The sequence below is a fragment of the Rhipicephalus sanguineus genome, chromosome 4, assembly GCF_013339695.2.
Source record: "Rhipicephalus sanguineus isolate Rsan-2018 chromosome 4, BIME_Rsan_1.4, whole genome shotgun sequence".
Lineage (NCBI taxonomy): Eukaryota > Metazoa > Arthropoda > Arachnida > Ixodida > Ixodidae > Rhipicephalus > Rhipicephalus sanguineus.
In genome coordinates this window covers 34,019,166-34,043,668 of record NC_051179.1, presented here as the reverse complement: position 1 = coordinate 34,043,668, position 24,503 = coordinate 34,019,166, and the positions used below count along the sequence as shown (strand labels likewise).

Below are 24,503 nucleotides of genomic sequence, written 5' to 3'. Positions count from 1 at the left end.
ATGTAGGCAGCGGCGTTTTGAGGCCCCGCTGGGTTCAAGAAAGGCTGATGGTTTTGCGAAACAAAAGACGACAGGAGGGGCAACGGCGAGTAAAAAGGGACTCTCGAAAGAGCTCTCGTACGCACGAAACAGTACACGTAGATACACACGCACATACATCAGTCACAGGCACACAAAAAGGCCAACAATGAGAAACACGAGGCGGATATAATCGCTCGTGTGTCTCCGCGAGTGCTCCGAATCCTCTCCGAAAGAAACCTCTCTGCCGATTCTACCTTCGAGCCTCTGGTCTCTCCTGTGACTAGTTGCGGCACTAGCGCACGCGAGACCCCTTCTAACCCCTGAGAGGAGGGAGAGGACCGCAGTCGAGCAAGACCCGCAGAAGAGGAAGACACGCAGGGAGAGGGTGCCGGCGAAAAGGTTCTCCAGGGGGCACCGGGGGCGAAGGGCGCAGAGGCGGAGAGTTTTGTCGCGTGCGCTTGGCAGCTGGCTGGAAGGTTGTGACAGGAAGGGAAAGGAGCTTTCGCTTCTGCCCTTTGCTCTGGCCCGTTTTCGTTTTCAGCCGGTGGCAGCTTTCTCTCTCTCTTTATCGACTCTTCTCCTCCGATGCGAACCGCTAGCGGGTTTCCTCCTCACCGGCCTGTCTCCGCCGCGCGAGAGACGCGAACAATTTGCATCGGTGGCGCGAACGTATAAAGCTAGCCCCACGGGCGCTCGCCCGCCGAAAGAAAGTCTTGTGATTGCGCTCGACGCTGGTGGGATTCTCGTGTTTTTTTGATCGCTTCGCCTCGTCACTCCGCTGTCTTCGGACGGTTCGCCGCCGGCACCGGCTTCGAGATTCTTTTTCTTTATTTTTGATACCCAGGAGTGTCTTGTGCGACATTTCGTCGGAGGAGTGGAATTTCCGGGAACCCGAGGAAAGAAAGCGTTCCTTTTTATCCCTTCCTTTTATTTTCTTTTTTCTTTTCACGCTTCTGAGAGGATGTTTGGCTCGCTAGCTCGGATCGAGTGAACGGAACGGAGAAATGGACTTTCGCGACTCAAGTACCGTTACATTTTTATCTTCCTTCATGAACTTCGGTATCTAATATACTTGATGTTTAACTTGTTGCCTCGTCCTGTCGGTATTTCCCTCTCTAAGACTGAAGTGAAGTGAGTCGCGTGTATTGTTTGTTTACAAGCGGCGGAAGTGATATTACGCGAAGTTGATAGACGGCGTGACGCCTGACGGAAGAGGCGGAGTTGTTCTCCCTTCAGTTTTGGGCACGAAGTACGTAGGAAGTGGATAAACCGTAAATTAAATCAATTCCTTCACGCTCGTCATTCTTCGGAGAAGGAAGCACTGACGAACATAAAGAAAGAAAGAAAATGAATGAGAGCGGAGCGTAGGAAAGAGTATAGAGTAACATGGTGCAGACCAGAACCGAGGGCTTGTATGGATAGACGTAAGAAGCCCACACATTGAGAAGGCTGTGAGCGTCTCATTGAAAGCCTGGAACGCTATTGAATATAAGAAGCCTTTGCAAAATCAGACTGGATAGACCCCCTGTGCATCGTACGTGTGCGTCACAAAAGGAACAGAACTCTATTCTGGAAGAAGCCACGAAAAAGCTCACTCGAGAGGCTGTCGTTGCATCAGGACTCGCCGTGGCGTGACGCTGCCGCGAAGATTCGCCCAGGACGTCTGTGCTCGACGTTTGCGATCTCGAATCGTTCCCGTCTTCGGCCGGCGTTGTGCACACACGTCTACAGATACACAAGAGTGAAAGCGCAGTCCTTTCCAACGGATTTGAAACCTGAGAATCGATGACGCTATCGGCTACGCAGTGACCTGACCTTAACTGCAAAGATTTGCCGGAACGGCGCTCATTTCAAGTCACCAAATCGCTTCCGCCTGTCGCAGCAAGCCACGGTGACTCCGTACACGAAGGAACTGCAGTCTCGGCGAGAATTCGATTGCCCAGCGAAGCGGGACGTGAGCGTGGGACACTGCCGTCTTTTCCGTGTTCGTCCGGAAGCGGAGACAGCGGCTCGGAAGCGATGATTTTTTCCATCTCGACCAACGGCGATGCGCTGCCTCGCCGCGCGGACCAGGCGCCCGTGCCGGGTCAGGACTCCGGCGGCCCGCCGACGACGAGGACAAATAACGCCAGGAACGGGTGAGAAATCGTATAACCATGTCAGTATTGCTTTTCCGGTGCTGCTTTGCCGTCTCTGTGCTGCGTGCAATGCCCGCGAAGTTCTTTCGTATAATCACCAAGCCGATGGATAGACGCTTCCGATTCAAATATTCACACCCTTAACACAAGTGATCTGGCGGTTACGCTAAGTGTCTTCTTTATCGATCATGTGTTTAATTGAGTTTTCATTCGCTCCGAGAGGCATTTAAGCTTATCTTCACTTTCTTCAAAAGTACGCGAAAGTGGCGCTACGCAGCAATATCCTGCCAGTGCCGACTTTCGGCCGCCCTGGATATTTCGGTACAGGCACGTAGGCAAGGGGGGGGGGGGGGGGGCGGGGGGCCCGGGCCCCCCCCGAAATTCGTCCAGCCTTCTATGTGCCTGGGCAACTTTTTTTCTTTTTGCCGTGGAAAGACTTTCTTTCGAACATTTAGGCTTTGGGCCCCCCCCCCCCCCCGAAAAAAAATCCTGGCTACGTGCCTGTTTCGGTATCACCTCCACCACTGACACCACCATTGAGGCTCTCATACAATAATGATAAACTCCGTGATCATAACGCAATGTAGCTGCGCGAATACATCTGTAGTTCCCGTCAATGCATAGTTTCGAAATAGTCTTTTAATTATCGTTAGTGCAGTCGACGTTGACCGCGTGTTTTCTTTTTTTCGCAAAAGCCACATGTTGAATACGAAAAGGAGTACAGTTGTTATGTGAGCGAAATGTTCAGGCCGTTTGCGTAATTTCGCGGTTACGGAGTTTACGTTTAGTTTAAAAGGATCCTACAATGTATCGGACTTGTGTGACGACCAAATGAACTCATTGTGAGCTTTTCTGTGGCGCATATGTTTTCCTCAGACCAGAGCTAATTTCCAAGGAAAGTTGACCGTCGGTGTGCTGTATGAGAATGCGTAACCGCAATGCATTTATCAAGTTTGCTCTTAAGGGGGAAAAGAAAGCTTTTCTTACTCAACCAGCTCATGCTTGTGTGTACATCGCACCTTTTTATTCGCATTGTCAAATCTACATATATGAACACGGGCAGGTGCAAGAGTCTTCATTTTGATTGGCGTAGGATATCTTGAGGAGTGCATTCTTGACCTTCATTTCTCCTCTAATTGCATATGTAAAACGCAGACAGAAGTTACTGTAAACGTAACGAAACGTCCTCACAGTCAGTCAATGTACCCAGCCACAAATTTTAATTCAACTCAGTAAATTTTATCGCGGCATAATCAGGCTTAATACAGCATTGTATCTGTTAACTTAATGTGTTCAATGCGTCCCTAAGGCTTAGCTGTGTAATGAAGAGTTACTCATATACCACGTCTTGAAACGTTAGTCCCTTGCATCATTTCTCAACACGAGAGAAATACAGAGTTAAATAGGAAAGACATGGAAACTAACCAGGTGCTGGTTTCCGGTTCCCTCCTTGCCAAACAAAACTTTGCAATGGCAATGCACCTGTAGGATTAGCGCTTCCTTACACGAACTAATCAAGCTTAATTAAGTGTGTAAGGAATACCTCCGTCGACGGTCGACGTTAATTGTACGCTGACGTGCATATGACGCGAGCGCCAGACGTACAACCACATGTCGTCGCTGTCGCCGTCGCGAGACGTTGGGACACGCCGACTGTGCGCGAAACGCGGAGGAGCGTGACGGACGTGCGCAACGCAGCGCGCGTGACGCGAAGCGAGGAAGCCACAAAGGCGCGCTGCGGCGCCGGCGACGCCCTATGGCCTCGCGACAGTTCACGGCTCAACGGGCGCCCTTGCCAGTCGCGTGTGCACAACTACGACGATGCATTCTTTCTCTTCGAATCTTGCTTCCTCCCTTGCCTGATCTGATCGTCCGATCGACAAGCAAGCAAGAAGCTTTTGTGTCATGCGTCGGAGTTCCGTTTCCTTCGCTAACAGGCGTGTCGCTACGACTAACTCGAAGAACCCGAGCGCTGCGCTCGCGTCTGATTTCTGGGTATTCCAACTTCGTACCTTCAAATAGCAAATAGCTTTAGAGTGATAAAAATTCACTTGACATTTGTGACACTTTATCCCGTAGTAACAATCTGGCTGTTTGAAGAACTCTATGCAGGGAATGCATGATTCAGACAACTAGGAAACAAAAATATGAAAAAGAAAAATATAGGTGACAATAGATGTGTAATGCAATATGAGAAAAAATAACAAGAGTGTAACGTTACCGCAGAGCGCATTCAAATATCCATCCACAACGACGTGACGGCTGATGTCATATACGAGGCATCACTTCGCGTTTCGCTGCAGAGGACTTGTGGGACATGTAGGCGACATGTTTCTGAAGCACTGATATATGCAGGCCTCCATGCAATGATGACATCACAGGTGAAACATAGGGTTACGTTTTCTTTGCCGTTAAAAAAAAAGTTAGGAGCTCTTCCCCTGTCGGGAAAATGGAGGCAAGCGCAGCTTGACATGTGCATGTGTGCATGCCTGACCTACTACTCTCTTTTCTTTCTTTCTTTCTTTCTTTCTTTCTTTCTTTCTTTCTTTCTTTCTTTCTTTCTTTCTTTCTTTCTTTCTTTCTTTCTTTCTTTCTTTCTTTCTTTCGCATTGCGCAATATTCCCTCCTAACTGTTTACATCCTCCATGCCGGGAATCAGACCTTCACCCACGTGCTTAGCAGCGCAGCACTTTTGTTGCTACAGGCTACAACGACAGTAATGCGTGAAACAATGAAATGTAACAATGAAAGAGAGCAATGCAATGTGGCAACGTGAAATGACAAGCGACCTCGACAAAAGATCAGATTGCCATATCAGAAAAGGATGATCGCCGACAAGCCCACGATCGAGCAAGCATCAATTATTTGAAAACGGCGCATCCAAGTACGCGTGTGACTGGTACACCTTCGAGGGCCGCATTTGTGTTCGCTCGCAGTTCTGAACACTCGCCGGCATCAGTTTTTCGCGAACTGTGCCGCCACCACCGAAATATGTAACTTATAAAAGATTCGCTTAAAAAGCGATAACCTTGACGACCATGTGTATAACATATCGATGTAGGTGACGATGGGAAGAGGGCGCAGCATCACCTTTTCGAACCTCTCGAACAAACACACTCGTGAACAACGCCTCCTTATACGTCATCCACTTTTGAGCCGTTTTGACAAATAGCCGCGTCAGGCCAAGCATTTTTGAAAGGCTGGGGCGGGAAACGTATAGGGAGCCTGCGCGCCAAAGTGCGCCCTCTCGTGGCTCTGCTCTAGAGGGACCCCCGCAAGACGGGTCGCCCTGATCAATCTTTCATGATTCTTCGGCGAAGGCCGTACTTAAAGGATAGTTTCCAAGCTATAGTGTCTGGGCTTCGGCAACGTATAGTCGGTCGCAGTGTTCTGAAGAGTGCCAGCACGGGTTTTTCATCGGGCATAACGACACGAGAGAAAGCAGACATTACTCAAGCGTCGCGATGAATGTCTAGTTCAGTTACATCGGTTTGAGTTTGGGAGCACAAAGCATATAAGCGTAGGATGCTCCGTTTTCTGTAAGGGGGGAGTAAGTGTTTCCAGGTTCAAGCCGACCGAGCCACAGCATTCGTTTTTATTGTTACGAACCTGACGCTCACCATTAATTAATATTTGTTTCGTTCTTTTTTATTATTATTGTTGGTGGTGGTGGTGGTTCTTTTTTTTTTTGCGATGAAAAATCGCCATGTAAGGCATATTGCTTGGCGTGTATAATACGTGTGCTGCGAGGCCTGCGTTATGTGTGAATTGAAACAGTGTCCTATGGTGCCACGTTAGAGTGAACGCCTGCGGAACACCGGCATGGCGCCATTTGTTTCGACGACAAGACGTACTATACCTTGCTTTGCCAAGTATACGCGCACGCGTTTCAAGAAGAGTCGTCATTTTTTGTCCGAGCTCACAGAGCACCCTCTACAAACGCCTGTATTCAACACGCCGCTCACTTCCTGTCCTAACTGCTCTAGTTCCAGCAAGTCCGCATTGACCATGCAAATTTCTATTGCTTCGTTTCTTCGACCGTGTATTCTCCACACACAATGTATACCGCGTCATTTGTCATCGTTAATTTCATGCTCCGTATATTCTCTTCAGCCCCCTCTTTATTGTCGCGCGCTCCAATTCTTTGTTTTCGAGCTAACAACTTGTCCACGCTTCAGCAGGTGGTAACTAACAACTTACAAAAGCGGCACGCGGTTCAAGCAGGAAATCATACCACTTCCGGGTTGTCGTCTGAGCTAAGCGAGAACGCGTCGGGCTGTGCAAAACAATAAAACAGACGAGGGGCATGGCCGCAGTGGTCCAGAGCATGGTTTATGAAACGGGCATGCGTGAGCGATATGGAAGGATTTTATTTTTATTCTTACAGAGCACTTTCGTGTGCCGAGTGTACGACCGTAAAAAAACGACGCTGAGAGTGCAAAGGTCTCGGCGCCAGCGGGGAACCAGAGGTTATACACCACAGTGCAATCGTTTGTTCGTTCTCGCTCGTTCTTGTCGCTGGTGACCCACTGGCCCTCGCGGCTGGCACGCGATCCTGATTAATAATAAGTCTTCCTCGTATATAGCTTCTTTTGCCGCCCGCGAGAGTGCAGCGTGGGGCGCAGCGTCGAATAGGGGCCCATTGTGTTCGAAAGGAGGGGCGTCTGCCGCTGTGCAGGTCTTTAGTTGTCGGTTCCCGTTTCCTGGTGTCTTGACTGATCGTCATCGCGCTATCGCATACCGCGTTGTTATCGTCATTATTATCGTCATCACCTATTGTCCCCAAGGAGGTTATATGAAAACTATAGCGTCCTTGATTGCACCTTAGCTGCAATTGTGGTGTATTACATAAGATGAGGGGAAGATGGACATGGAACTGAAGAAGGTGAACTGTGAAAGTGGTATGCTTTTTTGGGCGAGTCAAAAAAGGTTGTCGATAGCGGCCTAGAGATTCTCATGTTTCTGCGGTGTTAAAACAGCCACCTACTCCCATTTTTATATCTCAGTTATGGCAACCACAGCACAGGACCGGGTTTATTGGCGGAACATGGGAGAGGCCTTTGCCCTGCAGTGGGCGTAGACAGGCTGATGATGATGATGATGATGATGATGATGATGATATGGCAACCACAAGTGTGGTCTGGATCACAGAGAAGGATGCAAGCTGTGAACAAATGTATGCCCATTTTTAACGACGCCCGGAAAGTTTAATTTTCAAGACTGAGAGCTGCTTACACGAAATGCTACAAGCAAAATCGTATACGGCCCCAAAGTGTTAACAATTTATCGCCGTATACAGCGGGAACGAGAATCAAAGCACGTGATCCTTATTCATTTTGCTGATTTATTCGTACTGCTGCGGTGTGTAATAATCCTTCACTCCTGCAAATGAAAACACCAACATACTAAAAAACAAAAGAACAAAGAGTTATACAATACGCTCATACATTTATGCTACCCTCAATTCGCTCAAATCCGGCTTTCCGCTATTCCTCCGCAGGCGATTTGCACCCTCCACATATTACCATAAATTGTGTTTTCCAGAAGTACGCAGACGGCCCACGAAATTATTCAGCAGCAGTTTCGGCGAGAAAGCATCGTGTTTTTCTTGTATACGCATGAGCGTCACAACGGTTGGCATGGAAACGTCTCTGGTTGCGTAACTTTTATTTTGGCGGATATAAAATAACGTAAATTGAACAAAGCTGAATGAGGAAAGTATTTCCTTTTTTTTTTCGCGTTGACATCCTACCGCGCGCGCGCGCGCGCGCACACACACACACACACACACACACACACACACACACACACACACACACACACACACACACACACACACACACACACACACACACACACACACACACACACACACACGCACACACACGCACGCACGCACGCACAAAGAAGACGCACTCGCGCATGCGTGAGTGTTCTCCAGATAGAACGCGTGTTTCAGAGAGAGAGAGAGAGAGAGAGAGCGACGAGATGAAGACAAAGATACCTAATTGGCTCTTAAAGTGTACGGTTGAATGGGGGCGAATACTTGGCATTGTAAGCCGCTCATAGTTGAAGCTGCTAGTATAGCAGAGCTTGAATGCTGATAAGGTGTTTCTACTAAGAAGGTATAGAGTCCTGTACATTACAGCCGCACAGACGTGGAAGGAACTACCGAAAGCGACAGACAAGGCGCGCACTCGGCTGCTTCGTCACCGCGTTCGCCAATTACAGGCAGCGCGGCGACAGGCCTTACTTCAACGCGTCTGCGGCCTGGCTCTCCCATGTCAGCCCGTCTAGTACGGGCCTCGCGGCCCGCGACAAGAACACACGCACTTATAAGCCATTGTTCCTTCGCACCCGGATTAAGAAAAGGCCGAGTCAGCGTGACACCTTTCGGCGGCGGCTAGGAAGTCGGTCTGCGCTTGGCCGCTTCGTCTTCGTCGCTCAAAATAGAATGCTGCTCGACTGAGTGGAGTGCATGCGCGTGCGAGAACACTGCGCGCAGGATGGTCGCTGTGCCTTGCTTCGTGAGAGATGCGGCGCTTCGCAAGTTGAGCCTCGTTAGCTGGATTTGGGGGCTTATAAACGAGCTCCTTATCGCGCGTCGGTTTAATCCCCTTAACAGGAAGCCTCGCACGCGTCGCACTTTGTATTTTTAAGATAAGGAGTCCGCTCCTTCGCTCAGCTTGACCTTCTGGTCGGTCTTCTACTTTACACGCGAGCATGGCACTGGAGGCAGAATCTCGTCGGCACTGGCTGTAGACGAGTTGCCAAACCTTCCAAGGTAGCTTTCCTGCAATACAAAAGTTCATGCACAACGACGGTGCGTCTCGTCCTCGCTACAACTGTTACGTGCAGTGCGGTGTTTTACGTGTTTAGTCGTTGCAGGACTTGAGGGAGACGCGACGCGCGTTCTCGTTCGCGCGCGTCGCCATGGCCGAAACACGTGAAACGCTACATTGCCCGTAACAATTGTAGCAAGGACGGTAGTGAGGAGGTTTAAAAATTAAACCTCCTTGGAGAAGACGCACCGCCATTGTTCATGAATTTTAACAGCGTATATAGCTGTTTAGGATGGAGGTTAATCACTGTGGAGCGAACGCAGCTCCTCGCGAGTTTGTGGCACAGAAATTAGCGAAGCCCCACTACTCATATCCGGTCAATAAAAATGGAGACGCTGTACGTAACTAGCCTAGCGGGTTAAGCAGTGCAGACGGTGGCAAAACTACTGTAGAGCAGAGTCAAGCAATGAAATAGTGGAGCTCGCTGCAATGATGCCAGCAGCTCTGCTGTTTAACTAGTCAGTGAAGCTGCTTCAAATTCTTTGTAGTGCAGGAAAGCTGCCCTGTAGTTTTTGCAACTAGTCCATCTCATCGGCACTGGCAATCCTGGAGGGCAGAAACCTCACATTTAGCTCTTCATAAGTAATCTTGATTAACGATATAGAAGAAAGGGCGTTCACCAACGGAGAAGTATCTTGCTGCGTTTAAGGTATTTACTCTCTTTTAAAAAGTGCGTCAGTAAACACTTAGAAAGGTTTGGGGTAGAGCTTGAGCGGCAGTGGAGGTCTTGAAAGAGGACGTACAGGCGAGGTGCATGCGAAATGTTCGTTTGTCTAAAGTCTAAAGTTCTTTCGCCACATCGTATAATAACCTAGAGAGGAAACTGGCGCTGCAATCGTTCAACCACCATGGGAATGATGGGAAGTACAGGCTTCGGATTCCATGGATAGCGTCAGCTAGCAAACTGTCTACAAACTTTTCTCTACAGTTTCAGTTTCGTTCTTCGTGAGTCGTGGGTAGTGGGGTGCGTTTCAAAGCACACAAGCAGCGCCTTTGTTGTTCAAAGAGGCTGAAGACCGCTAGATCTCTTGATTTGCTGTTTCGTTGCAGCTTTACAGGTTGTATATGACAGTTTTAGTGAAGTGTCGTGCACTCACCGCTGCGCATAGATGTAGCGTCCCATGCCAGTGCAGGAAATTGCGTAGAGTTCACGTTTTTTTATAAGCGCGTCTTGCCAAAACTCGTTCAAATCGGCTGCAAAACGACGGCGAAGCTAAGAAGACGCACCTTCACGCTCCTCTGGCTTGACTTCACAACAAAACGAGAGACGCGTTGGAGGCAGACCACTTGGACAGACGCACCTGGCATCGCAGCAGCCGATACGTTATGTGTTTCTCACTCAATACCGTACTGTTATTTCCATAAATAGATAATGCGTACTTTCGAGTGAAAAACAAGCGTGTTTGTTTTCAAGTGTTGTAAAAAAATAATTCATTATAATGCCAAATCTGGAACACAATTGCAGAGCAATGCATACCCTGGTGGTTGAGTTTGTCCAGGTTTCACTTCCATCTCACGGTCAGGCAAACTTTTTGCAATAAGTTTTACGTACACAAGAATGAAGCATGTTTTAACTGGAAATAATTTCATATACTTTGTTTTACACTCGGCAAACAAGCGTCGCGAATCTCAAGAACAAAAGCCATCCGAAGCAGATCCGAAGCCTGTACTTCCCATCATTCCCATGGTGGTTGAAACGCCGCTCAAGGAGCCCGCGTAGACACTAGCGCCAGATTCCCCTCTAGGTATTATTGTAAGAAACTCTATGTTTCGCCAGAATATCAGTTGTACGTGTTGCCTCCGCGTCATTCCATGTGTTTATTTATGTCCATGTTACTGAATTATGTTTTATATTTCTCGTGAAGGTATTTCTAGCAAGAAAACGTCATGTTAAATTGTTATTGATGTTAACCGTTTGTGATACAGTAAATTTTTCTAAACACAGTACTCAAAATCGTCGACCATTTTTTTAAACACATACGTAAGTGCAATATAACATAAAACATCAATGACTGCCTCGCTTGCTCAGGAGTTCAATAACCAGGAATCTAGGCGCAGTTGCAATAAGCAAAACTAATTTTGAATACGAAGTCTATAAACAGTGCTAGAGTAGTACAGGAACAGTTTCCTAATGTAACTACAAACCGCTGAATATAAGCAACAGCTGCCTTTGAAAGCTTTTATCGCACAGCTTGACTCGCTTATTAGCGAATACGTCCACACCTACGCTAAATAGGAGCTCGGCGAACGCACTATATGGTACTCCTGTATTCACATTCAGGAAGAGCTGGTGAACGCGCGGAGACGTTTCCTTGAGCCGGCTCATGGCGATGCCATGCGGCACTAAAGGTAGACAGTCCCTCATCTTCAGTTGGCGATTATGTTCAGAAAGCCTTGGCGAAGAAGTCATCTTCCGTTGTGCTGAAGCTCACACCGAGTCTTGATGTCCGCAAGCCGAGCAGATCTTGACGGCTCACTTTTGACGGTTACAAGGACCGCATTACATTTCGCTTCATCGACATTCAACGACAACTTGAACCTCGAAAGCAAGGTAGCGAAACTATAGCAAGTTGCTATAGCAACTATAGCGACTATAGCAAGCAAGAAATTTCGGCAATTTGCTCCCCACTGCGATTTCCTCCGCGCGAAAAAGGACCCCGTGCGGTGTCGCTTTCTCAATGCTCGGCGGGCTCACAGCAGTCCGCCGCAGCGGCAAAATAACTTCGAGGCTAGCTCTGAGAAAGGCGCTCCTAGAAGACGAATGAATTTTGTGTAAGACTGCGAGTATAATTGAAATGGAAAGTAACGAGTAACGTGACACCTCACGTTACCGAAAAATGGTAACGAAAGTACGTACAGTTCCGAAACAGTAACGAGTACGTTACTTAGTTACTGAAAAAAGTAACGCGTTGCCGTTAACGCCGTTACTTGTAACGCGTTACCGCCAACACTGATTATAAGTGTCAGTTCATTTCACGTTATTGTAAAGCAATCTAGCCAGCTAATGCAAGTGGATGCAAGACCTGGCACTTAATGGTGCATGGGTAGTAGTAGAGGTTCGAGGAGAGCAAAGACGCTGACTTTTGCAACCCATAAGGGAGTACGGTGCAGCGGCGCTGGGTATAGAGAAGTGTGAAAGAAGAGAGCAGAAAGGATGGGTCACCGTCTCGAGGAATGAGTATCTCGCAACACCGAGCGCCAGGCCGGGGTACCTTTCGCCCCATAGAAGAACAGGCGGGTGCCCGGCGGCATTGGGAATCGAACCCACTACCTCCCGCACTGGAAGCGGACGCTCTAACCGCTTGACCACCGCTGTGGTTGCATGGGTACTCCTCTGAGTCCTCTCGAAAATGTATTGTTTGCCACTCTCTTCTGCCTTTCGCCTACCATCTACCCAGACCCATCGAGCCCTACTTACTTTCTTAAACAATACCGACTTGGCCTCGCGCTTATAGACGTTTTTCCATGTGACCACTTACAGTAAAACCCCGGTGATACGATCACGGCTCGTACGAATTTCGGGGTGATACGAATTTTTCTGCAGTCCCGGCCAAGGCCCATTAGCCTGCAATGTATTGGAGTACGGTTGTTGCGAACCGGTTTGCACACCGCGACGTTTGATACGAACGTACGCTGGCGCACAGTTACAAACAGGTGCTGCCTGCGCTGTCGCGGAAGACGCGGCAGTTACGCGCGGGCGCGGGCATACGCGCTGCGCGACCATCACCGGTGCATCGTTGCCTCCAAAATAGTGCGCGAATCTTCGAGGCCTTTAGGCGCCTTCGCGTTTAGAATAAAAATGACGTTGACGTCACGCTTTTTTTTTTTTTTCCGACGTGTTGACGCGTGCTCCTGTGCTCGAGGCAGCAGCGTCTTTGTACTGTGTTAACACATGCCTGCCACGTCGATGCAAGCCATGTCCCCGCAATCAGACGTTCTATGAAACAAGACTGAAACTTGGGCTGCGGGTCCGTCATGAAGTCTCATGAAAGGTGGACGAAGACCCCAAGAGACGAAGCGGACGGTCTTGGCGAAGGTGCTTGGCCTCTTATCTATCAAGTGCAAAGCGCTTCTTAAGTGATATTCGCCGCAGTACTCTAGTGTGATGCAGAAAACCTTAGTAAGATTAAGGGGCTACTAGCGGTCACGGGGTACAACACATCTGGTCCATTAATTACACACGCGCGCATGCACCGTATATTTGCGAGTACAAGTACGATCATTGACGTCTAAAAACTTTACTGGCGATCATTCAGAGCTGTTCATGACCTCGCTGCGACCCTGAGAAATACTAAATCAAAACGTATGCCAACTTTCTTTTGTCGCGTACTAATTTTCCATGTTTTCTGGTGATACGAATTTCGGATGATACGAATATTTTCGGTAACCCTGCGAGATTCGTATCACTGAGATTTTACTGTATTTGTGTTAACGTCTGTGTTATTTGTTTGTTTGTTTTTTCTCTTTTCTTTCCTCTTTCTTTCTCCCCTATCTTATTTCCTCTGTTTCCCCCTTCCCGAAGGAGCAGGCAGGCGTTGTGCCCCTTTAGGTGGCAGTTGTCAGCCTGTTCCCTGCCTATTTCCTCTGTGTCTTTGTGTTTTCTATGTATTCAAACCAAATAAATAAATGAATAAATAATAACGAGGCTGCTTACTGCTCCATTATTGGTTAGAGGAATTAGCGTATTCCATAACCTCAAACGACTGTCTCTGCCCGTGTGTTCTTCGAGCTTTACTTCCAGACTGTTATTATCCAACAGGAACCGTAATGTCTATCAGAGCAGGCTGCCTTAGCTTAGCGTGAGTACAACTATCTTTTTATTTTTCATCATAGCGTGCCGAAGAAGCGCTTACTGCAATCCCCGGGCCTTTTCTTTCCTAAGTGCATTCTTCAATACGATATATCTTAGAAACCTCACTGCAGATCCATTAAACAGAGTGTTTCTCATAGCGGCACGCACACAGCAATGTGGCGAATCCATTGCGAGCTTTCTCCTAACGACGGGTGCAAGTGCTGGGAAGTAGTGCACTGTAAGCAAACGTGACCTCGCCAGAAGCTCGCTTCTACAGGCACCGTTTTTCTCTTGCTTGCATTGGCGTGGTGCTAGAGACGTCTATTGGTACGTGGTGTAGCACGCAAGCGTTAGCAGAGAAAACTGAAAGCAAGGCAGCGTCGTCGTTCAGGTCACGAGCGCAGTTCGTGTAGTGGTGCGTTCTACCCTTTGCGGCCGTACGCACGGAAGAAAGTCCTTAAGTGGCTACGGAACATGCCATCCGATTCTTTTTAATGGTTTCGGAATTCTATAGGCCCCGAGACTCCGTTGTCAGTAAAAAGACACACTCTGCGCACCATTAGCATTGTCTCGGGTTTCGTGCACGACATGCCGCCGATGTACTCGGCATAGGCAGCGGATGCCCGTAGGGGAAGCAAACATTCGTTTTCGAGAACGAAGGCACCTTGCGTTGGCGTGTGTGCGGTGCGCGGTGCTGCTTCGTAATGGCTGAAAGGCTTCGCGTGTTGAAGATGGTGCACGAGCGTACGTCAAAAGATCGACAACGCGAGCGATGACTTGGCATGACCTCTTGCGCGTTGACATCTTTTCGGGGCTGTAAGGTCTGCCTTGCGCGCTGCACTCAAATGACTTTCACCTGATGTTTTATCCCACACACATAATAAATGGCACGCGGTGGGACTGAAAAAAATGAAACACAGTTTGTATAAATAAAGTAAATGTAATGTGCATATGTTTTCCTGGAATCGTTTCACGGTTCATCCTTTTGGACCAAGAAACAGTGTCATAGGATGCAAAGAAGACATCGAAGAAATATTATGCGTCACTACTCCACGTTTTTAGATTGAGTAGTGATAAGACGAGAAGAATAGAGTCCAGATGACACGAGAGCTCAACGGTGACACAGCCTCATACACGAGTCCAGTCCTGCACTGGGCAGAAGAGAGAGAGAAAAGAGATGGAAAGGCAGAGAGGTTAGCTAGTGCATAAGTACTGGTTGGCTACTCCGCGCTGTAGAAAGGGGTAAATGGAATAAAACATGTTAGAGAAAAATATGGCGTAAAAAAAAACGGAGAAGAAAGCGCGCATACTAAACATATGCCATGCGATGTACGTATACCTGTCACAGTCTGTTGTTTAATTCAGCATACCGCAGCCTAGACCATAGGCTTCCACGGATCTTCCGTGGATCTTCCGACGATCTTTTCTGGACTTTGCGCGGGGTCAATGACCTAAAATCCGAGAATGGTGTGATATTTGAGTGGTTGCCAGAGAAGAGTCTCATTTTTGTTGTTCTTCGACACACGTAGTACGCTGGGCAGACGCAAAGTATGCGCGCAAATTATGCGCGACTATAGTCTCTATTACGTGGCAGAGGTTGCAGTATTCACCGCTCTCCGGACAAATTAACATAGAGAAAGAGAGACAGAGAAATTGAAGAAAGGCAGGGAAGTGAACAAAACGTCTCAAAGGAAGCAAGCCAGAAATGACCACTACCGAGCGTTGTGTTCTAGCTGTCCCCCTTTCCGGCGTTCTAGCTTTGATTCTATGAAAAACACGAGTCGTAAAGTATCACGTACAACGCCAGCCTATTTCACTCTTGAAACTGCTTAAGAATTTAATTCTTTAGGTTAGTGGAAATTTTGCTGTATTTCGAATATATATACGTTATGCTCTAACCAGTATTCCTTTTTTTCTTTCTTCCTTTTCAGAAACATGAATGGCATTCAGCTCAAACCGGTAAGAGGCCCTGTGTACTCGCAAAATTTCTGGCCGTAGCACGGCTATCTGCTACTCTTGACAAATAGAGTATTATTTTTTAGCAGTAGCAGGATAAAACGAGATAACATTTGCATCTGCCCAGGATGACGTATAATATGTTCTGAACTTCCAGCAACATTTTGTTTTGTACGTAAGTTTTCCGATCGTAATCTTACTGCGTCTTTTTCTAACCGTTGTTTCTGTTATTTTGGCTGCTTTAGATACAGTTATCATGTCAGAGCAATACAGTAGCCAACACTAGGTACATACATGTCCTTAACGACGAAAAAGTAAAGTCATACCATGAAAAAAATTATAACAACCTGTCCGTCATTGCTACTGTCCAAGAAGAGCACTGTCATACAAAAAATAGAAATGAAATGGCAAAACATTACTTAATAGTTTGTTTTACCATAATTACAAATGAACATTATTCCGACATATTATAATAACTACTGTAAGCTCTTTACGGAAATTATACCGAGTTTCAATGAGACTTTGGAGGTGTCCAATATAGCGCGTAACAGCTGTTCGTTAGGTCTATGCGAGGCTTAACCCAGTTAATAAAAATTACGCAATTGGAGCCCGCTCTCGCGAAACAACTTAGGTTGACGCGAATGTTTCCTGGACGTGAGTGTGTATACTGTTGGCCGACTCACACGGATATGGCATAAACATTCAACAGAAGCCGTGTTCCGGAATAATTACAATGGCGAAAGCCCTTGACCACGAAACTGGATAGAAAAAAAAGGGAAAATATTTGACAGAGTAAGTAAACAAGCTCTGTTCTACACATTAAAATCGCACGCCACCAGCGTCCATCGCAGAATTCCATCTGCTCACAGGCTGACCAATAAAGAATGGGGGTCACGAAGGCAACATTTGGTGACTGTGCCACGCAGCAGCCTATAGCGCACGGGATGTAGCTGATTACCATTATAATGGCGAACCGGGCTTGTACTTCTCTTTATTATGCGGAATCAGAAAGATTTACAAGCAGCTGGCTAGACCACTCGACATTATGCGCAGTCTGCAAGGTCGCACTTTTCTTTCTTTTTTTTTTCCTGTGTGTGGTGTGAGCGAATACCTATACGGTATTGCACGCCATGCTGGGAATTCGACGTTCAGGAACGGTCCCCCGGTTTCCTGGTTTCAGTGTGACGGGAACGTAGCGAACTCTGCCCCTACAATGAAGTCGGAAGGGGCTCGGCAGAATGTTAAGTCAGGCGTCTTGTAAAGCGGCACGTACGTGTATTGAGAGAGAGGGAGAGAAAGAGACGCTTCCTAGTGTTTTTAAACACGACGTTAAGTTTAGGTATATAACAGGGCCCCGACATTCGGCAAGAATTGACGGCACATTACATGTCTGTGGGTAGGGCGCTGCAGATATATATATATATATATATATATATATATATATATATATATATATATATATATATATATATATATATATATATATATATATATATACCGTTGCATATATATAGCGATCGAACCTGGAGGATCAGGCAAGGTCGTGTGATTATATTAGTTCTGAGCGTTTCATCGCCTTACAAAAGGAAAAAAAAAAGCCTCTTAAAGGGAAAAAAAGGTTCTGAGCTGCAGATTACTCGCCACAAATCAGCGTTCATGCATCTACGAAAAAAAAAAAAAGATTAAACGCTTCTCTTTTATCCTGCACGAACTCCGGCTCCCTAGCGACGTCACGGGTCCCTTGTTTCCAAACACGAAGGTTGCTTCATGTCTGTAAATAAGGAATGCTTCGATCCGTTGTCAACAAGGAACCCATTCCTCACTGTCCACAGTGAATCGTTTTTCACTTTAATCAGTGACCGTAACGTTCATTTGCAATGAATCTTGCTTATAGCAGCAAACAGTAAGTCATGAAGTCGGTGATCAGCCGCAAAGGCTGATCACCGACTTCATGACTTACTGTTGACTTCATGACTTCATGACTACTGTAGCGCATTCAGAAGCCTGCATTTGCATACAGCCGGTCGACGATCCTCTGCAGCTTTCTTTTGCTTCGCACTGAGCAGTCGTCGTGTCGTCAGTTGAGTCGCTGTGCATTCGACATTAAACACGTGGCCGCCGCGTTCGGGACACGCAAAAGCAACAAGTGCGGCGTGCGCGCGCGATCACACAATGCTCACATTTACGCCATAACTGAGACATTCGTGCGACCCATACTAGAAGGTCAGTAACGCCTTACTACTTTGTGGGCCGGCGAGCGATGGTAACGGTGTTCCAGCAGCACGCGCACGGAGAGCTTCCTTTCGCTCAGTCGTCGCAACGCGTCAGAGAGTGTCTGTTTCTCTGATGTGTCAGCTAATAATAAACATAATATTATTGCGATAGCAATTATATGGACAGTCTCGGCTGGAAAATGTCCGTCCCCGTCGCCGTCATGCACCGTATATGTATATATATATATATATATATATATATATATATATATATATATATATATATATAAAAGCCCCAAAGAAAAATAATTCAGAAAAATGCTTCCGAAGCGCGGAATCGAACCAGGGACCTCTTGCTCCGCAGCGAGTGGCGCTATCCACTACGCCACGAAACGCAGATCCTCCACGTAGCTAACGGCGAGCGTTAGATACATACCCTTTACCGCTGGACGGACTCAGAGACGGCAGGCGATAATAAGCGTTTCTTCATTACCAGCGAGATGGCGCTAGCAGCACGACGGGCGCATTCAAAAGTCGTCGTCGAGCTCGCTCGCTTCTTATATTTGCGCAGCGAGAACATTGCCCTTCCGTTGTCTGCTCGCGCGGTTTTCTCGCGGTGAGGGGAAGAGGAATGTTTCAGGCTTTCACCGTGATGTCCGCGCTCATGTTACCGAGCGTACGAAAGTCACTCGAGCTGAAGGGACGCCGCTAAACGAACAAACAGAAGATGAGCGCGAACTATCAAGTGTCACAGCTCGACAGTTGAAGCACGCTAGTTTCCTTCGCTGCTTCGGCCGCCTTTGCAACAGGAACGCTGTTCAAACTGAGAGTATCCATTGGCGAGCCTCACTTCGTATAGCACTAATTTCTTGCTATCGCATTCATTGCTTCGCCCTTGCGGCGAAACTATGACTCTTTATTATTAACAACAACAACAACAACAACAACAACAATAATAATAATAATAATAATAATAATAATAATAATAATAATAATAATAATAATAATAATAATAATAATAATAATAATAATAATAATAATAACTGCTGGGGTCTCATATGCAAGAACCCCGATATGATTATGAGGCACGCCGCAGTGGAGGGCTCCGGACATTATGACTACCTGGGGTTCTTTAACGCGCACCTAAATCTAAATGCACGGAGCTCTTGCATTTCGCCTCCATCGAAATGCGACCGCCGCGGCCGGGATAGAATCCGCGACCTTGGGGTCAGCAACCGAGCACCGTAACCACAGCAGCCGCAGCAGCACTACGTAGAACTACAGCTCAAAATTAAAGAAAATCTCACAAGAAGCAAGTTCCTCCTTTTTTTTTGTCTTAGAATGTACACGGGTGTTCTTGCATTTCCCACCGGGCGAAAGGTGGCCGCCGTGGTCGGGATTCGAACCCGCTCCCTTAGCTTAGCGGCCCAACACCTTAGCCGTTAAGCTACCGCTGCGAGGTGCCGTGCTCAATCGCAGTCTATAGTCTAAGATTCTTTCCCCGATAATAATATTCTGAATCTTTGACTGTATAGTGCAGCGCGTGCGGCGTAGCATTAAAGCGAGAGATGATGTCCCGAGAAAGCGCGTCTCAGGTCGTTGATCATAAGTCATTCCAGTGACGTGCTGACGTCAAACTAACATGTTGGGCGTCACTTGTATAGAGGCGATGCCTTTTTGATAAATTAGCGAACGCTTCTGTTCAAGAAGCGTCAGTGTATACGTGCTATGGAGGTACCTCCGATGCACGAAGAAATGGAAAAGGAATGGCTTCTTCAGGAACACTACGATGAAATGGTGAGAATAACAGATAGTTGGTAGGTGTTCATGTTAATATGGTGTTTGTGGTGTCTTGACTTCTCTCTTGTGTCCATGTTTGCACGACCTGTCTTTTCAACATTAAATGGTGAGTTCACGCCGCCACGAGGCACCGTGCGCGCCGCTTTGGAAGTTTTGTCTGTAGTTATTTGACTCCCTCTGTATCGCTCAACATGTGGAAATTTGGCAAGCAGCGAGGAAATGTTGATGTACCACCGAGTTTTTCCACAGCAGCTCAATCACGTCTCAGCAAGATTATCTTCGCTTCGTTTGCTTCGAAGGCGCGAGTGTTTATACTGTTGGTGCGGTTTGGTGTTTAAAAAAAAAAGTTCACAATTTCCGAATATCTGGCGTAATTTCTGTTTTTTTTTTCAGCTTTGATTTTCACCGATCTTTTTTCTCATGTTTGGTGAACGCGTTTTTAAGGTACACTTTTGTATAAGTGTACATAAAATTTTTCACGTTGAGACTAGCGTTGAGAGTAGCCGTTGAGACCAGGCTATTTTTTTGTCGTAGATATCCTGTTAGTAAATTTTATGATGTTTAACCGTGCTTTGTGTGTCTGTAAATCCTGTTCTTCAACACTCTTCTCAAATCTAATAGTTCGATCCCGGCCGCGGCGATCGCATTTCGATGGAGGCGAAATGCTATAGAGGCCCGTGTACTGTGCGATGTCAGCACACGTTAAAGAACACCAGGTGGTCGAAATTTCCGGAGCCCTCCATTACGGCGTGCCTCATAACCATATCGTGGTTTTGACATGTAAAACTCCACAAATTATTATCATATCTGATATGCGTAACTGAGAAGTTTTCGAGAAAGAGCTGCCAGCAATGTCTACTCCATCTGGCAATAACCGACTATGCATCAATTGTGATATCGCCTATAATTATAGCTCCGTTGTCCTTAATGTATCCAGTTGTAAGATTAGCACACATTTGTGAACAATTTTTAGTCCTCCATAAACGTTATAATTGCGTAGATATATACACTGCAGTTGTAGCTCTTGTTGCAGAAGAGAAAAATGAAAATAATAGGACTCCACTTCGCGTATCCGAAGACTTCGTCACGGTACTTAAAGACAACCACAGTTTGTTACGTTCATCTACTATAACTACACAACTACAGAAGATTAACGAAGAAAAGACACAACCTGTTTCCGCGCGCTGGCAGGTGGTCAAGCCGTAATGCAATTTATTCTCGCTCGCCTCGAGCTGTGGCTTAAGACTCTTTTCCTAATTAGCTGACCCAGGTGTCGAGTTCCCCGTCGGTCCAGTCTACTCCTATTTCCTACCCATACGTCATGAAAAAAAAAAGTGCCTTATTCACTCGTCCGCTCGGGTTTTCCGGGGAGTCGGATTAACGCTGGGATCGGGGCGCGTCTCGAGGCATAATCCGCGATTTGTCAGCTTTGCGTATACGGTGGCTCTCGGGGCGCTGGAATCCGAGAGGAAAGCCAACCAACTCCAGCACACGTCCTCACTGGAAGAAAAAAAAAATATTTATGTGCTAATAACTCGATCGCATGTAACGCCGGACTTGGCTATTCCAATGCGCAGCTGATCAAGGAGCGCCTGCTTCTACAGACGACGGGTATTGTCGTTAAATGGAAACTAAACAAAATACTGCAATCATGACTAACTACATTTTCGTAATGCCCAACAGAGGCTAGTACTTCTGATAATGTAAGCTTGGTAAGCCCGGAAAGACGGATAGTTGAAAGGCTACTGGCGACGCCACTGAACTTCTCACACCAACTGGCCGTGGAGTCACTGAATTGGATGACGTCTGCAGAGCTAGTCATACTTTTGTATACTACACGCAAATTGCAACTACTTAGCATGCAAAAAATGTTCCAAAAGCCGGGTGAATTCATGATTGTAAAAGGTTTACTCCGACTCAACATAACAAATATTAACAAAATAACATAGACGTATCTTAACCTATGCAGGTGGCATCCTCAATATACATTGGCAATAAAAAAACGCGCGATGATTCAGCCCAACATTTTTTAAGCGTTTTTTTTTTTGCACACGACCTCTCGAAATACGCGAAACCACGGGACCATCCGTCGACGTCATGCTGACGTCATCCGCGGAGCGGGTTGGTTGGACAATCAACCTTTAACCTTAAGAAATCAATCGGCCATAGCCGTGCGAAAACTAAACGCGCGCAAAGAATCATCCTCCAAAACATAACGCAGAGTTCTGGAAACCGAACGCTAAAGTCGAACACCAATTTACATTTCCCAGTTATTAAGGGGTCATCACAATAAATATGCATATTCATGAATAAATGGTACGAATGGTGAATAGTGTTAATAGGCTATGTTAGAAGGATCGTGAGGAAGTGTTGACGCGATTCCGGACGAGGAGACGTATATCGCCATCTTCTGCAGCCCGTTAGGGAGCATGGCTCCGCATAAAAGGTCACGGGTTCTAGTACCAAAGGCACCTCCGTCTATTTACAAATATAAAAATTCATAGGCTGCAGAACACTCGGCTCCAGAGAGTCGTGGGATCGAATCCTGGCCGCGGCGGCCGCATTTTCGATGCATGCGAAAATTCTTGAGGACGGTATGCTTAGATTTAGGCGCCCGTTAAAGAACCCCAGTTAGTCGAAAGTTCCGGAGCACTCCACTACGGCGTCTCTCATAATCATGTCGCGGTTTAGGGACGTTAAACCCCAGCAATTATTATCATTATAGAACACTCGGCTCGTAAATATAGCACCGCCTGTAAACAGCGCACGGTTCTCACAAGTGTTGATTCTCCGCGCATCGCCTTCCTCCCTAATCTATTCAGCTCACACACCGCACCGCGAACAGTTTGAAGAACCTGCGTCTCGCAAGAGCAGGCTCGAGATGAAGCGATGTCGTCGCTGGCGCGCGCTATGACGTCGGTAGGAATCGCGCGAGCGACCGATCGCGGCGACTCGTGCGCGACCGCGAAATCGGCAGCGCAAAACGCGTAATGTATCTCGAGCGTGCGGCCTGGCGTAGTTACTCCGACGGCGTTGTCATCGTCAGCGGCGACAGCGTCGGTTGCTGCTGCTGCTACCCGCAGGAATGCACTTCGTTGGACGCAACAGGAGGAAGGAAAGAGGCTCGCGCGAACGCCTAGGCTGCTCATCGATCGAGGAAAAAAAAGGGCGCCCGCTGGAACAACCACAATGCCTGTGAGTGTGTTCGTCTCTATCTGCTGCTCAGCGGGCTCGCCCTTGTGTATTTATTTTCTTTATTTCTCGTGTCGCGTCACTGTGACTCGCCTCTCCCCCCTCGACGCTGATAGCCGTCTCCCTCACCTCGTGCGCCATGCTTGCCGCTGTCGCGTTCGGGTCATCACGCGTAGGCGACGTGATATTCCTCGCTGAAACGCGGGGAGGTTTAGCACGCACGACTAGTACAGCTCGCAGAGTTTGTGCTCCCTTTCGAAGGGAGCCTGGCCAGAACTCTGCTCGTCACAGGAACGCACGTTCTGAACGAAGCCTGGCGTCGTTATCCGGGCTCCGTCGCCCTGGGAACCGAAAGTTTCTCGCACCGTGTTCTTTTGAAAGGTGTCGTCAAGGGACGATCAGCGTACTTCGAGCTACGGCATTTATAAGTTTCGTGTCTCCTCTCTAACTGTTTTTTATGTCGTCCTATATGAAAGACTCCTTAATCACAGTTAAGCGCCGTTTATTCGACGTGACGCGTTTTTTTCTCTATTTTGTTTTCTTCTTCTGTTTGAACAAAGGAGTGCAGACTAGTGACGGTCATGTACGGGCAGTGCCCACTGGAGAACTGCACACGATTATTGCAGTATGTTCCCACGATTTGCCCATCAAAAGCAATAGCGTCGCAGTCGTGCACTTCCTGCTATGTAGGGATTCGAGCTATTCGTACGTCCTTCAATCGCACTACACTCTTTAAGGCGCGTAGTAACCGTCTAGCATCGATAGAGCCAACGGGGAGGCCAACGCGCGCGAACCACCGGTCGCGTAACCTTTCGCACTAAGTCAAACCGAAATCATTAGATATATACTCTGTCTGATGGCACTTTGCCCGGTATAGTCAATGCGAGTCGGTTATCTTAGCCATTACAGCGCTTTCACTGCAGCTTGTTCGAACTTAAAACTGGCTGTGCGATCTCGATGAACATGTCTAAACTAATATCGAGACATTGTATTTTTTTTTTCGAGCAACTTCGTCTGTGTCACCATGTGGTTTGTGTATTGCTATTTGAGATGTCGCTGAAGAAAACAGGTTCGTCTGTAGTGCTCGAACGTTGCCTGTCAAGACTTTCTGTCCACGAAGCAGCTGCTTCATTCTCTTCGTGCACAAATATACATCTCTGTGTAACGAATACTGGCGTCATCCGTGACAAGTATCTTTTGTCCGGATAAGAAAAGGATTAGCAGTCACATGCGAGAAATATCCGAATCCGACTCAAGCATTTAGCTTCGCACACCGTGTACGCGTCCTGTAGTAATTTGTCCATCCAAGACACACATCCCTGTGCGCGATCAGTTGTTCCTTGCCGCTTTCTTTATGGCAACCCTGACAGTGTACGAATGAGAGGGCTGCAGCGTTTAATATGCGCGCTGCAAACGACGACACAGCGAGCGCAGTACCATATGCTTCTCGCCCTTTCTTTCGTTCTTCTTTCTTTCTTTCTTTCTTTCTTTCTTTCTTTCTTTCTTTCTTTCTTTCTTTCTTTCTTTCTTTCTTTCTTTCTTCTTCTTT

The 24,503-nt window shown here is 47.2% G+C and overlaps 1 protein-coding gene across 6 annotated transcripts in view; it reads left to right on the top strand.

Moving 5' to 3' along the window:
• LOC119389742 (endothelin-converting enzyme homolog) overlaps positions 1-24,503 on the top strand; it is a 152,263-nt gene that overhangs the window by 38,022 nt on the left and 89,738 nt on the right. Inside the window, exons 1-2 of one of the 6 annotated variants that reach the window (XM_037657115.2) lie at positions 933-2,159; positions 15,725-15,752. The exons of 1 other annotated variant lie outside the window; for it this stretch is intronic. In XM_037657115.2, coding sequence (XP_037513043.1) covers positions 2,041-2,159; positions 15,725-15,752 — 147 coding nt within the window. In that variant the 5' untranslated portion in view covers positions 933-2,040. Of the gene's footprint in view, positions 1-932; positions 2,160-15,724; positions 15,753-19,584; positions 19,760-22,936; positions 22,958-24,503 lie in introns of those variants that run through there. 4 more of the 6 variants (XM_037657117.2, XM_037657118.2, XM_037657116.2 and 1 more) reach the window with 4 other exon arrangements.